Here is a 16,388-nt window from a genome sequence, read left to right on the forward strand (position 1 = left end):
AACATTTGGGTAGATACCAAGAGGGCAGCATTTTCCAGTGACACAAAGAAGAAGACTGGCTAATATCATCCCAAGGCCCTAATGATGATGCTACTGATGCTAATAATAACCATGATGTCCTATGAAGTTGAGGATGCTCTTTTGGCTTCTGTGATGGACAACAATTCTTCCTTAATCCCCAAGTAGACAATGGGGTTCTCTCTAACAAACAAAGTATTGTGGGCCATTATCCACAGCAACCTTCCCTGTGACTTATTTCGATTAACATCCATTTGCAGCATGGAAAAACTAGGGGGAAAGTCTACTTGTTACATCACTAAGGTTTCTATTTTGAAATTATTTCTCTCAAGTTTTCCCGGACGACTGCCATCCTTGGGGGAAGTGGAACAACATATAGTGTGGAAATGGGAGAATTCTCTGTGGAAGAAATAGGTGGTTTCCAAACTCTATCCATTAAAAAAGATGTTGTCTTTTTGATAATGACAGGGGATAAAATGTACATTTAAGTTTCCCTATTGAATACACCATTTAATAAAATACAATACTCTGAAAGTGAGTTTTCAGTTGAAAGAAAGTATCTGAGTAACTTGTAAAGAATAAGAATTAAGGTATAGTGATAATGACAAAATAATAATTTATAAATGATCAAGGGCTCATGAGGGAGGGGGGAGCAGGGAGGGAGGGGAAAAAGAGAACTTGATGCAAAGGGATTAAGTGGAGAGCAAATGCTTTGAAAATGATGAGGGCAAAGAATATACAGATGTGCTCTATACAATTGATGGATGTATGGATTGTGATAAGAGTTGTATGAGCCTCTAATAAAATGTTTTTTTAAAAGGTATAGTAATAAATTACAAAACCATTACTATTTCATAAACTATATTACTTGAAATTAAGGAAATTTAAAGACTGTTAGTCCACATTTTATTACTTGTCATTGTTCTTTCTGCTTTGTGTTTTATTATTAATTCTACTCTAACCAACAATATCTTTTCTGCATTTAGAACACTTCCTTTTCACATGTTATTTGCTGAAACTCAAGAAAAAAGAAAAAAAGAGGTCAACTTGCAGGCACCACTAGGTGGCACTAGCCATCAGAGGAGTCTAACTTCTAGAATAGCAATTTGTGATTTTTACTTTAAGCTTTATAAATTAGGGTGATAACACGCTAAAAATAACAATAATAATAAAGTATGCTCAAGTATAAGTTGCGATGTAGCGGGACAGTGAAAAGACGAAGACCTTCAACAAGATGGACTGATACTCTGGCTGTATCCATGAGCTCAGATATAAGAACAATTGTGAGCACTGGACACTGTTTCGTTCTGTTGCACACAGGACCACCATGAATGAGAACAGACTGGGGGACCTAGCGACAACAGCATAAATTGTGATGCTTGAAAAATGGCTGTTAGGTTTGAAACACCAACCTCACAGTTAACAGCCCAACATTTACCCCACACACCACGAAGGTCTATACTATGTTAACTACATATGCATGAATCTGCCTCTTAAAATTAGATCTTTTACCTTGGAAACAATTCTGTATCTCAGCTTCCTTTCATAGTATGAATTTTACTGCAATGTACTTCATTCATTTTTTATTGAATTTTTCCACAAAACCTTTGAAAACTCCTCATACATGAGTATACAGAATATGTGTATGATCATTACGTAGAAATAAGAGTGGAGTGTTGAGAAATTATGTGTACTTTTAATCTTGATAAATGTTATAAAATTGCCAGTTAGATCTTAGCCAAAAGGCCGAGAAGCGATCTTTCTTAATTTAAAAAAAAACAGTTTCATTGGGACATAATTCACATATCAAACAATTCAATTATTCTATCATATCAAGAAGAATTGTACAATCATTAATTACTATAATCAATTTTAGAACATTATCTTCTTTCTTGTACTCCTTGTCATTCGTTCCCAATTTCCCCACAACCTTCCGGGCCGTACCTCCAAAAAGCCATCAATCTACTACTCTCTATAGATTCACCCATCTGGATTTTATATATCAAAAAACATACAAAAGCCAAAGACAAAGAAACAAGAAAACTAAAAACAATACAGGAGGAGTGGATGCATAATGATAATAACTGATATAAAAGGATATAGGGAATTCAAGGACAGGGTGACAGGGAGGGAAAGGGGAGTTTGGAAGTAAATAATGAAGGCCATGGGGTGGGTACAGGGGAGTGAGCACAAGCCATTTCAAAGGCAATTAAACCATAGAGGGGTGGGGGTCCTCTAAAATTGATGTGGTGATGATTGTACAAGTCTTCTTGGTATTATTAAACGATTGAACTAAGGAATTGTATGATATGTAAATTATGTGCCAATAAAACTGCTTAAAAAGATACAAATACAGAATAAAATGGAGAAAACCTCAATCCAAAAGAAAGCAGAAAATACTAGAACTTAGAACAACTTTACTATAGGTCAAAAAGGAGATCAAATGACTAAGTGTTAAATTTTAACATTCACATCCCTGCTCTATGTTCAGAGAAGACTCGCCAGCGGATTGCTTTATTTTTGCGTAATCATATTTACTCATTTTTTCAAGCTCTTTTAGAATGTTCTCCTTTAAAGAGCTACTAAAGTCGTTCTAGTAGAATTCATGCTCTAAATATTTCTGTAGTCACTGTGAGGAAACTGTTAACATCAGACCTGAGCCTACTTGGGGAACTGGTGGGAAGTAGGGGGAAGGAGAGGGCTGTCTTCTCCTAAAATGATTTCATTGTTTCCTTGGAGTGGTGCTTCTCTGATGTATCACTCTTGCTAGGCTGGTATATGTTGTTGTTGCAAGCTGCCCAGTTGATTTCTAGTTCATAGTGGCCCCATATGTCAGAGTAGAACAGTCCCACAGGGAGGTCAGGTGAGTAAGGTGCGTGGGACAAGACAGGTATGCTGGTTTTTGCCAAAACCTGGTGCACTGAGATGGCTGAGGGAGTAGGAGCATTGTCATGGTGGCAAAACCAGGCCCCTGTCTGCCACAAATCAGGCCTTTTTTTTGTCGCACATTGTTATGCAATCTCTTCAGAACCTCTAAATAGAAAGCTTGATTAACAGTCTGACCTGGTGGAACAAACTCCACATGCACTACTGGTCGACATTTCTGTCCATTTGGGAAGTTGACAGACAACCAGAACTAGATTTGTTCTACAAAAGTTCCACCTGGCAGAGCTGTTTTCAGTTTTTTGGGGGGTTCCCCTTTGTGTATACAGGCATCTGTATGTGTGCCTGTGTGTGTACATATGTATACATTTATATGTATATGTGTGTTATATGAATATATTAATTGGTGGTACTGCTTCTCTGGTTGAATATTAAAGAATGCCCTTGAAAACCAAAGAATTAAGATACAGGCGGAATGTTTTATCTGCCTTGTTTTATGTGAAACTCGCTCCTCTCAGAAAGTGCACATGGGCTTGAGGAGCTGTGAGTTAACATTAGGCCCTGGGGCAGCATCAGTAAAATTACACGTTAGAAAAAATGGAAAGCTGAGATTGTCACATCTCGGGCTAATATTCCCAGGGGGGCACCTACTGACAGTCTGTGAGGAGGAAGGGAGGGCAGAAGCTGGGCGTGGAGGAGTCCGTACGCTCATGAGGAGATGGAGACTCTGTATACACTGTCCCTATGGCTCTAGGCTTGGCCATGAAGTTATGTGAGCATGGTGTCGGAGTCCAGACTGGTGGTTTATGAGTTTTGAAAACTCATCACCATGACCATGGTGGTGTGGTCACTAAATGGAACCGAGTTTGAATTGTAACTTAAAAGAAAAAATTCCTGATTGAAAAGCATCCCAAATCAGAATACATTTGGAATCATCTCATTTTACGAGGCGCCACCTTGCTATGGTCAAATGGTTTTGATAGATCCATCTTTCCCAGTAACGGAGAGGAATCTTCTCCACGAAGAAGTGGCAATGCCATGACACCAATCCAGGGCTACGGCGACTAAAAAGTGGCAGCGGTGAGAACGTTCTCTTACATTACTAGAAATTCTTATTCAAGGCAGAAATCTCAATCACCAAACTGGCCCTGTGGCTTGAAACGACCATAAATTGTGGGACAAAAGTGAAATCAACAATAAAAAGCATACCACAGTGATAAACTGATCCCCAAATCAGAAGTCAGACAACACCTCACAAGCAATGCCACATTTCATCACTGTGATTTTTCATGAGCCGACCAGGAGCATGACATGAAAACAGACTTAGTTGCTCCTTTCAGGTTTAATGATGAAATGTTTCCCTGCAAACCCTACATTGATCTTACTCTAGTCTCCGGTCAACAAGAGTAGCAAGACCTTGAGTGTGACTTTTCTCTTAGAGAAATGTTATTAAATAAAATCCAAGGTCTTTGATACTTTTTATTCCTACAATTGGAGCTCTGGTGGCATGACAGTTACTACTTGGTTGTTGATTGGAAGGCTAGTAGTTCAAACTTACCAAACCAAAGAAGTTAACCAATTGCTTCCCTAAGGTTGGTAACCAAGAAAACCCTACTGAGCAGTTGTCCTCTACCTCGTGGGCTCACGAGAAGTCAGTGCAGACCTGTGGACACCCAACGGCAACAATGACATTTCCAGTATGTCTAATAAGTAAATGATGCAATTATTTCGTGAGCTAATGATCATGAGCATGATGGTTATTGTTTAAATGTTTGGAAAAGCATACATTGAAAATTTGAAGAGATATCCTTAGGAGAATTAACTTCATCCGACTGGTGCTAAAAGCAGAAAAGAAAAGAAAGCAAACCATACATTTCTTATACATACATTTTACAGGGGGGTATGGTTCATTATAAATAGAAATCATAAGAACAGGACTTTAAATTTGTTTACCTTAAAATTGAATTATGTTGTTGGACTCAGAAATCAATTAAATGTTGAGACTACCACCGCTATATACTACATGGGTTTTTCTAGTCTTCCAACTCTATGTTTTTGTTAAAAGTATGATCTGTGAAGTTCTGTATTATAAATCTAGTGTAATAATGAAACTATTGTGGCACATGATATTTACCCCAAAAACCAGCTTAAGTACTAACAGTATTATATACATCACAAAATCCTGGCAGCCCTTCTATCAAAATGTAATTCGTATTCTTAATTACCACAGCATCACAACGTGATTTTGGCAATCAAAAAGAACTCCCCCCTCTTTGGAAAAAAATGCTCTGATATGAGAACGAGGTCCTGCTAATCCCATTATGGAAATAACATTATGGCTCACATTTTAGCAGAAATAGCATGCTACGGTTAATGAACTTTGGCAGCAAAGTGCCTGAGGCCTGACAAGAAAAGCAGAAGATGTACCTGGGACAAGCCCCTCCCTGCCCCCAGATGTCCCTATGACATGTGGGCTAGAAATGACAAAAGAGGTGTAGAAGCAGAGCACAGAAGTGTTAGGCTTAGACACCAGGAAGTTTAGCAAAGAGTCACTCATTCAGGGCAAGGCAAAATGGAGAAGCATGCAAGCCGAGTATAGGTGAGTGCTGCTACACAGTCAGGGACTAGCAAGCAAGGGTTACTTTAGCACCTTTCTTTGCCCGGGCTTTGGGAAGGAGTAGGATTTGAGTCTTGAGAATATTTCACCCGCTGACCAAGTCTAGAAACCAGAATAGCAAAGAAAAAGAGTAAATATTTCAGAAAACAAATAAAGGGAGACTTACATAACATGCTATCGTGCTATTTTAATTGACACACATGACATTGTAACTGCCCCCCATTTGACCAATAAAGATGACTGCATGTAACTTTCAAATTTTTGTTTGCTTCAAGATCTTACCGTTTCATTTTTTTAAATCATGAAAAATATTTGGAACATATTTTTCTACTACAGGCTACAAAATTAAACCTGCTACATTTAATTAGTCTGTTTTATATAGCTAAGTCACAGATTTAAGAGAACTCACCAAAAAGAAACTAAAAAATAAATCTGGTTGCTCAATTTTGTTTCTTGATCCAGATGCTAGTTACAGTGCATGTGCGAGACTTCATTGAGTTGTATAACAAGGGTATGTGCATCTTTTCTGTATATATTTTACAATTTTTAAAAAAGCTATTCCAAAATAATCAACTTTTTGAAGTCCCTGGGTGATGTATAGCTAAACATCAAGCATGGCATTCTTTTAAGACTTCTCAGCTCTGAGGCCTCACCCATCTTAATGGAAAACAGATCTATTTCCTAGGACATATACTGATATACGTGAGCAGGGTAACAAGCCAAATAAAATGGTGTCTCTAAAAAGGTGCTGTGGCTTACATGTTCATCTAAAGTTTTCTAGTGATTTTTTGTTTGTTTGTTTTTTCCACAAAAGAAAAGCTTGTAGTTAGTTCAGGGATCGTTTGCTGGCCCTTAGGAGCGTTTTCCAGTCCAGTCTGTTGGGGCACCACGCCCTGGCCCCAAAGTCCACTTTCAGCATTCCCTGGGGACCTTGCCGCTCCGTTCCCTTGCTGTTCTGCTGCACTCCCCCAGTGCCTAGCCTCGGTGTGGGTTTTCTAGTGTTTTAATAAGTTCACGTTCTCCCATCCGATAAAAAAAAGCTCTATATTGTCTTCCTCTACTTCAATGTAGGCTCTGCTGTTGAGTAATCGACAGTCCCTGTGAGAAGCCGATTATACGCATGGTTTGCTGAAACTTTTGTTTTTAAGGGTTAGCGGGCAAAAAAGTCAAAATGGGGATCTAGAGAATTAAGTTCATGATGGAGGGATCGATAGATACTTTTACAAGAAGACATTAAAGGGAAAATCCACACTGCATCCAAAAAAAAAAAAAAGAGGAACATGACATAAACTCTTGCTATCAATTTAAATTCATAAATCAGTTCTGGAGGGAGAAGCAAGGCAGAATGTTCGTTCTTTTTATAGGGGGCTTTAGCCACGTACCTGGCAGACTCACACAAAGATGAGTACAATGATTTTATTTGATTTGATTTGCCTGTGGGGGTTGGGTTCTGGTCAAGCCCCTTCAGACTCCAGCTTTGTGTAGGTGGTCTCTTATCTGTGATCCCATCATATACCTCACTTGATCTACCCCCATTCAAAGTTTTCCTCTGCTAAGTTTTATTCAAAACAATTCATGTAGAAAGGTCAAGTGTTCTGATAACAATATCTCTTTTTAGCTGATCCTATGAGGGGAGCACATACCCTCGGTAAGGCATGCTTCGTGGTGGACATTTTTGTGGTCACGCACATGGTCATTGGTTTATGCATTACCACTGATGGCTTAGTGGAGGACCTTCCCATATACCAGCACTGGCATGAACCATTTCTCCCATTCAACAATTGGTAGAATTGTACATGGCCAGGAAATTATAACAAGTTGAAATGAAAGTGAGAGTATAACCATTAAATGAAGAAACCAGACTAACTGCCACTGTGTTGCTTCTGACTCACAAGGACCTTATGGGACAGGGTAGCAATGCCCAAGTGAGTCTCTGGGACCGTAACTCTTTTGAGAGTAGGAAGCCTAAGTTTCTCCCACACAGCAGCTGGCGGTTTTATCCTGCCAACTATGTGGTTAGCAGCCCAACTCGGAACCACTCTGATGCCAGGGCTCCTTCAATTAGAGCTCATAGCCACTAGCAAGCTCAGTTCATAAAGGGATGTATTTTGAAGTGGGATTGAAACACTACCACTATTGCTGCTTGTTTGCTTAAAAGATGCTTTTAACTGTACTGTGAAAGCATTGCTTCCTTGCCAGTGGCATCTCTAATAACACTTACCAGTGAGTGGGGACTTGGAAGTGGTGGCTGAGGCCTAAAATTAATATTCCCTGGATAGAAAGAACATTGACAATTACTTTTGTATGCATGTAAATCACTTACTCCCTTCCCTTCCTTCAGATCAATGTAGATGTGAAATATTGCATGAGCAGAATATACACTACATATTTATTATCATCGTCTCAATAATTTTTCACACAAGCAGTTAAGACTCATTGATTTTTTTAATTAAAGTTATAGGCTATTTTGATAAATAATATATAAAATGGAAGCATTCTGAGATCACTTTTTAAAATCATCCAGTAAATAAAAGGACCTCATTCAACTTGAATTTGCCATTGCTCAAATCTACAATGAGGCTGGTTATTACATAAAACTTTCCCTCTAGTTCTTTAATGCTTCCTCTCCACCACCACCCCCACTATCATGACCCTAATCTACTTTATAAATCCGGCTAGACCAGAGCATGTATGCTGGTACAGAAAGAGCTCAACACACAGGGAATCCAGGACAGATAACACCCTCAGGACCAATAATGACAGTAGCGATACCAGGAGGGTAAGGGTAAGATGTGGGGAGAAAGGGGGAACCAATCACAATGATCTACATATAACCCCCTCCTAGGGGGACTGACAACAGAAAAGTGAGTAAAGGGTAACAGAGGTAGGTGTAAGACTTAAGGGGAAAAAATGATAAATTATGGAGGCTTCATGAGGGAGGGAAGGTGGGGGCGGGGGGGATGAGCTGATACTAAGGGTTCAAGTAGAAATAACATGTTTTGAAAATGCTGACGGCAACATATGTATAAATGTGTTTGACACAATGTATGTATAGATGGATTGTGATAGGAGCTGTAAGAGTCCCCAATAAAATTAATTAAAAATAAAATACAAGAGGCTAGTTATTATCAGTATTTGAAAAATGAAATCTCCTAAATTAGTAACTCACCATTGTCTGTGCCAATTTTTTGACAGGGAACTGTAAGTACTCTTAGCAAACCATCTGGTTTATAAGAGTAATGCTCGACTAGCTGAAAGAGAAGAAAGAGACGGTAGTAACAACAAAGGCAGGAACAGAAATCTTGATTTACAGCTGACTCCTATTCAGACTTTAAAAGTCATTCAGGGACAAACTTAAACAAACAAACTTGTTTTGTTTTCTTTTTGGAGGAGGGTGGCAGTCAGACATTCTAGTCTGTCCAAGTCTCCCTCCTCCTGCCATCCAACTTCTTTGGAAAAGACTCCACAAGTTGCATTCCTTTCTGGAGGCCTACTCTGCTAACAGCCTGTCCCATTTCAACCTCATGGCCCTACTGTGTTACTAAAACAGTGGTTTGTTTTTACACGAATCCTACTTAATTGTCTAAATCGCGACCCCTTTGGGGGTCGAATGTCTCTTTCACAGGAGTCATCCAATTCTATACAGTAGCAAAATTACAGTTATGAAGTAGCAACGAAAATAATTTTATGGTTGTGGGGGTCACCACAACATGAAGAACTGTATTAAAGGGTCATGGCAATTTGAAAGTTGAGGACCACTGCTCTAAAACCTTAGAGGATTTCTATTTTCCTTAAAATATTTCCTAAATTATTTTCAGACAATCTGTCTACAAGGACTATTAGGGAGGCTGGAGATACAAGTAAGAATTTTCTTTATTTGAAACAGTTTTTAATTCACATAGTGTACAAGTCAATAGTCAATCATATTAAAGAGTTGTATAATTAACACCCAATAAATTTTGGAAGATTTTCTTCTTTCTTGTACTCATTATAATTAGTTCTCTGTTTCTTCCCAATGTCCCTACTTTAACCCTAAGAAACTCTTGATTCAGTTAATGTCTCTATAGATTTTCCTATGACTCTCTCTACGATTTACCTAGCCTGGATTTCATATGAAAATAAAACAACAAAACACAACAACCATAACAAAATAAAAGACAAAAAAACCTCCATTGAAGAGAAAGTAAAAAATATTGAAAAGTTGAACACATTTTAAATGGGTCAAAGGAGATAACAAACAAGAGTGTTACATTTTAATCTAATGACATCTGCATTAATCCACCTTCCAATCCACCTTTCTGAGAGGAGAGCTGTTTACATCCCTGGTCAATAATCAGAGGGGATTCACTTGAGGTTTAATCCACTCTGGATTTTGGCCTTTCACTGTCGTTCATGCAAAACCTTTCTGCTAACTGGCTGCTCAGAATTTAAACTCTAATACCATTCTTTCCTCTGGTCTTGGATGTTATTATTTACAGGCCTTGGATCACACAGGCTGATGTGCTTCTTCCATGTGAACCTAGCTGACACCTCACTTAGAAGGCTGCTTGCATGAAGGCAAGCCTTTAAGATCCCAGATGCTCTTCTTGCTGATAGCTGGGCTCCATCTGATTTCTTCACCACACTTTGCAGTGATCTCCCCAGGGGGACAAGTATCAAGTAGGGCCACATCATTAAAAACGAATTGTTGTTTGAATAAGGCTATGATTAAGTGTGAGCTAAAAATTCACTCATCTGTCTGTGGTTTATACATGTCCCTTGTTCACTTTAGAGACATCCTTATCATTTTTAGAGTATATTATAAATCATACTTATAGAGCACGTAGAAATTCTATTGATAGTATCATTAATTCAGCCAAACATACAGAATTTTAAATATTGTTAAGCAAAGGAAAGTATACATATATAGGACAGCCTCTTAGACTAAAATACATAGATTGCTGACTACTACAGATTTAAAAGCTCAAGTAACTGGACATCTTTTATGTAAACAATGAGGACCGCTCAATAAGGCTCATTCACAAAGTCCACTATGCCTGCTAGACAACGAACATCATAAGAAGGCAGAGAGAATAAGAAAATAGCAACTATATGGTGGTCTTGAGTTGCCATTAGGCAACCTCAAAGCAAGACTTTTGAACCCAAGTCCAATGACGTCTAAATCTGCCAGCTTCTTCTCACACCAGGGCACTTCAACCTTAAGCCCAAGGGAGTAGTTCTGTTCCTTTAATCAACTACAGGTGTGTTTAAGGTAAAGCCCAGTTCAGTTAGTGTGGTTTCCAAATTGGATCCTTCTGGTGTGGTCCATGAGGATGTTGTGCATCTCAACAGGACAGTCTAAAGTCCTATGTGTCTATAGCATCCAGCCTGGGTCCCCAAGGGCTGGATAGACACTAGGTCAAAAGTGCCCAAATAAGAAAATATATGCTCACAAGTAGGGATTTTCATTTGGGAAAACCATAACTCACTACCGTCTAGTTGATAACAACTCATAACAACCCTTTAGGGTGGAGTAGAATTGCCTCACACAGCTTCCAAGGCTGGAACTCTTTACACAAGCGACTGTAATGCATTTCTAATTACCAACCTCTCACTTAGGTGGGCACTTATTCACTGCACCAACAGAGAACGAATTGGAAAGTGTTTTCTGTAAAGGGTCCTGCTAAAACCCATTGACATCAAGCCAACGCCAAGTTACAGCAACCCTGTAGGACAGATTATCATGGTCCCATAGGCCTTCCAAAGCTGTGATCTTTATGGGAGCAGATCACCATGTCTTTTTCCCTGTGGGATGGCTGAGGGATGCAACCTCTGATAATTCCTTCCATCAGCAGCTGAGTGCTTAACCACTGCACAAAGAACAGGGCTCCTTTTGAAATAGGCCAGCCAGTGATCATTTAGCCTTCGGAGACCATGCAGTCTCTGTTGCATACTCTTTCTTGCTTGATGTTTGGGTTTCAAACAGCCTTTTATAAATATATATACATATATATGTGTGTTTTTAAAATTAAAACAAAAACAACAACCCTCTTTTCAAGGACTACATAGAAATAGCCTATGAGCCTGAGTTGGTCTTTACACTTGATTACTGTGCCCTGCTCTAAATTAAAGAATAATCTATCAATTACTAACTCTCAATAAAATAGTATTAGATATCCCAGTGTCGAGGCAGTGTCCACAGGCTCCTTACAATGAAATATATATTGAAATATAATGTATTTCCCATGAACTTTTCTACAGATGATATCTAGAACACTTATGAGAAATATTTCATTAGGCTTGAATACTATAATATGGAAGAGGAAATAATAAAATTGGACAAGGGCCTTGAGAAGTAATGTTCCAACAATTTGAGATGTTTGGGACTACTGTGGCAGGCTTTGTAATTTGTGAGAACACAGTGGGTCTTCAGTAGAAATAGATACTGTTAGCCATTTATTAGTGATATGGCCTGGTGCCTTCCAGCATTGGGTATAGAGCTGGCTACAATACTCCAGGTGCTTTAAATACACCTCTACATGATTTCCTCAGGAGGGGAAGATTTTGATGTGAAATTACTATCAGAAGGTAACATTACTTAAAAATCTCCTTGATTTAACTTGGGCCATGAGTATACACAATATTAAATATTTTTAGATAAATACCCTTAAAATAAAGCAAAGCCTATGATTCATATGAGGCCAGTGTAAATGAGTCACAAAGCAGGCAAAGTTATGCTACCATGTCTAAGTACAATGTAATAGCCAGTATTCAAAGGCCAAACATTTGGGGTTTGTTTTTCAACGGAATCTTTAGAAACCAAACAAGATTAGGTTGTTATTACTTTAAGTATTTGAAAGGCAATGAAGACCAGTGGTCTCAATGAGAAACAGCAACCACAACAGAAACATGGGGCTTTGAGCTGCATCCTTTCCTTAGCGATTTATGCCAGGTGTGAGCCTAACTAGCTTAGGTGTGAACATAGAACACAAAAGCTCAGCACACTTTCCACCCGGGGACATCTGAATCCTCTGGCTTCTCCCTGACTGCGGGTCACTGAAGTGACTTCTTTAGCACTGTTCTTGTCCTTTCCTTCCTTGCCAGGCAATGAGATGATGACTTAAAATTGGACAAGAATTAGGTGTAGTGGTTACTCGTTGGGCTGCAGTCCCATGGTTGGCCGTTCAAAACCACAAGCAGCTCCTCAGAAGAAAGGCTGGGCTTTCTACACCCATAAAGACAGTTACCATCTCAGAAAGTCACAAGAGGTCACTATGAGTCATCATTGACTCGATGGCACTGAGTTTGGCTTTTCTGGAGAGACTGATGAAAGCAGTAATGAACATCGTATTGGTACTTAAATTGTTAGCTGTTTGGGTTTGCATCCAGGACAAACTCTTTTTATACTAGGGGTATTGACTTACTAAATGTCCTTAATTTCCATAGAGAGGGTCTCCGTTTGCAGTAAGAATAGCACCTGCTATTTTCTATCTACTTCAGCCTCTCACAAATCAGAAAACTGTCGAACTAGCCATCTCCACATGTATTTCCCTGACCACTTTTGCGTGGATTTTGCATGTATTTGTCTAAAGGCCGTTCTGGGTTCCGGGAGAGTATCTTGGGTTGAGGATGGGGTGGGGGATGTTTCCAGTCTCCTAAAGGCCAAACTAGAAAGCCATTGCTCCAGGCTTTCTGAATCGTGGACACGATGTGTGGTAGGTGGCGATGGGAACTGCATGGGTTAGGACGAACACCAGAAGACTTCCACCTAATGTGATGATTCCCTGGACGAGCACTTCCCGCCCAGCAGTGCTCAGAAACGCCGAGGGGATGTGGAAAAGGCAGATTCGGACGCAGCAGGTATGAGGCAGCAGCCAAGACTGCATCTCTAACAGGCTCGGGCGGGCACCGTTCAGCTCTGCGTCCGGGAGAGAACGAGCCTCGCGTGTCCCAGGGGCCTCCCCACCAGACGGGCAACTCGCCCAGGTACTGACGGGATTGGCTTCTACCTGCCAAAGTGTGTCGAACTTCTTCCCGTCGGGGATGGAGAGTTTGCCGGTTTTGTCTTTATCAATGCGGTAGTGCAGGACCTTCCCCTCGTGCAGCAGGCAGAGCGCGAAGGACCCATTGTTGTCTCGGGCACGGATCCTGGAAGAAAAACAGTCAGATCGCCACTGCGTTGCCACTTGAGGGGAAAGGAGCCCATGAAGAAACCCCGCTGTTCTCTGCTCCAAGGCGAGTCTAGCATCTGGGCTGGGCCCTATCCAGTGTGCCTGGGAAAGCCCGGCCCATTGTCAGGCAAAGGATGACTGTGAGCCCTAGTGGCCATCAGGAAAGGCAGGGTGGGATGGGATGGGACATGAGTCCCCTCCTCTCTCAGTTCACTCAGAGCAGCAGTGTCATTGCCCTGAGGCGATGGCATGAGTAACACAGCTCAGGATCCCCCAACGAGTGGGACAGGGAAGTCTGTGGAGCCTTTCCAGCCCCACCTTTCTTTCATCGTGGATTCTGTGTTTGGGTCAAGCTCTCAGATTATGCCTGGCTGGGGGATGGGGGAGGGGGGTGCTGGCGAGACATGCCTTGTGAGAAAAGTGGAGGATTCCAGCCTCATGTGTGTCCGAGCAGATCTGTGCTCCACAACGTTTTCAATAGCTTATTTTTCAGAAGTAGATCAGTACGTTTTCGACCTAGGCGTCTCTGGTGGACTTGAAGTTCCAGTCTTTTGTTTGGCAGCCAAGCATGTTAACTATCTGTATCACCCAGCAGGTCAAGGGGACAACCGACAAACCCCAAAGGAAACCGTCCTGGCTAGTCTACCAGGCTCCTGTTTGCATGATGGCTGTGAGGTACCTGTCCTCCCAATATCCTGATGAGCTGAGACTGGGGTGACAAGCAGATGCCTATGTTGCAATGCAAAGGAAGGATGACTTCCGGTTTCCTGGAGATGTAAGAGAGGGCAAATAGCCTTCAGGGAGATAGCTGTCCACATGCAGGCCACAAAGACATGAGCAACCCCCCACTTGATTTACTGACAAAGCCATCACCACCCCCAGTTTCGTTTTCCCCTTTCAGTGATTGAAACCATTAGGATCATTACATAGGCGAAAGTATGAACTACAATGGTTCCAGAAAGCCTCCAGGTGTTCTAAAGTAGAGGAACTGAGGCCTAGAACTGCCAAGCAATGGCTGAAACACACTGTGTATAGAGGTGCCAAGACGTCAGAAATTTAGGGAAATTTCTGATGCCTCTTTCTGGGTGCAGGTCATGCCCATTGCTATGGCATTTAATAAAGATAAGTTTTGTAATGAGACTTGGCTCTGCCTATGTTCCCTGTCATGTCAATGCATCTCAAAATAGAAACCCAAGATTAATTTGGGAGCTGAAATGTGGTATGTGAGGTTGGAACTTTACTCATAAATGTTTTTCAGGGCATGCGTGGCTGTGTGATGGACCGGATTCCCTCTCTGCACCATACTCAAGGAGGCTGATCAAGTAGAAGAACACACACCCAGAGCCTCCGTGGCTTTGGCTACTGGAACCTGCTTCTGGAGCCATCTCCACTGTGAAAACAGCCCTTTGTTCCTAAGCATACGGGGTCCCCAGTCCCCTGAGCTATTACTTACCCTTCTCACAGTCACATGGTTGATTAAAGCCAGTTGGTGGGCGGTAACCCCCAGATAAATAAGTAAATGAGCAAAGTAACACAGAGAAGCGAATATATTAGCATATATACATATTGAGGGGCCCTGAGTCACAGGAAACATTTTATAACATGGGACTGTTTTCACTTACTCTACCTATTTTATGACAGTAGTGCCGAACAGACAGAATAATTGAGAAAGACAAAGAACTACACAAACATCAGAGTATTAAGAATTTACTCGTATTCACAGCCATCTACTCATCACCTAACAACACAGTTACGTTCCAATGAGTAGGTCATTTGCCGACAGTCAACATCATGGGAAACAGAAGCGACCCAATGTCCCTGTCTTCAGTAGTCATTTTGAGTCAGCCCCGGGGGGCTGCTCACTTCCTGCAGTCATCATCTGGAGCTCGCTCATCTCTAAGCTGTGACCTTTGTATTTGGAAAAGGCAGGGTAGCTTATGATTTATGAAGCCATAGGGTTAGGATCTGTGGCCAGGAGGGAAATCATCCGATTCTGATCCATGTGGAGTTCTTTCTTGTTCTCCATGGCCACCCATTTGGACCACTGCTCCTCTGGACACTGGGTCCAGCACCCGGACACACATAGAAAAAAACCGCAGGCCTAAGAAGCTGCAGCAAAGTGAGCGCTGCATGTCTTTTCTGCACCCATCTGACACCTTCTCACAGGCTTGTGGTCTGAGATCTCTCTCCCCGCCTCCCCCTTTCAACTTCATTTGCATCTAAGACTGGGGAGAGGGCTGAGATGGGAGGAATCAAGGACTTGGGACTCAGAAAGGACTCACAGTGCAAGGGTTTTTACCTGGCTTTATGGTGATGGATGTAGACTTTTTTACTATTGTTATAATGAGGAATGTCGGAAAATGACTGTTGACAATTGAAGAGTCGGTAAAAGAATCGATTTTTGGAAAATGAGATCAATGCCCATAAACCAAACAGCACATCCTTCTCCTTGGTTCAGAGTGCCTCATCTCCTCTACCTCGAGGTCATGGATATAATAAACGCTTTCTGAATTGATTTCTAATCTCTATGACTCCATCTAAAGGGTTCAAAGATGTTCCAGGGAGAAAGACAGAGATGGTGCAGTGGATCTCCTTAGAAATAAGAGAAATGCAAAGTAAAATCACAGCATGTGCTCCACATTGGGAAATGTTAAAAAGGCTAAATAATACTAAGTGCTGATGAAAATGGGGAATAGGAATCCTTATACACTGTCAGTACA

General features: G+C 41.0%; 1 protein-coding gene across 1 annotated transcript in view; it reads right to left on the reverse strand.

Annotated features, from left to right (window-relative positions):
- SYK (spleen associated tyrosine kinase) overlaps positions 1–16,388 on the reverse strand; it is a 77,714-nt gene that overhangs the window by 25,480 nt on the left and 35,846 nt on the right. Inside the window, exons 4-7 of the mRNA XM_075550860.1 lie at positions 13,507–13,645; positions 8,688–8,769; positions 7,740–7,789; positions 5,552–5,620 (exon numbers count right to left, since the gene is read on the reverse strand). Coding sequence (XP_075406975.1) covers positions 5,552–5,620; positions 7,740–7,789; positions 8,688–8,769; positions 13,507–13,645 — 340 coding nt within the window. The remainder of the gene's footprint in view (positions 1–5,551; positions 5,621–7,739; positions 7,790–8,687; positions 8,770–13,506; positions 13,646–16,388) is intronic.

The sequence above is a fragment of the Tenrec ecaudatus genome, chromosome 5 (assembly GCF_050624435.1).
Source record: "Tenrec ecaudatus isolate mTenEca1 chromosome 5, mTenEca1.hap1, whole genome shotgun sequence".
In the NCBI taxonomy this organism is placed as follows: domain Eukaryota; kingdom Metazoa; phylum Chordata; class Mammalia; order Afrosoricida; family Tenrecidae; genus Tenrec; species Tenrec ecaudatus.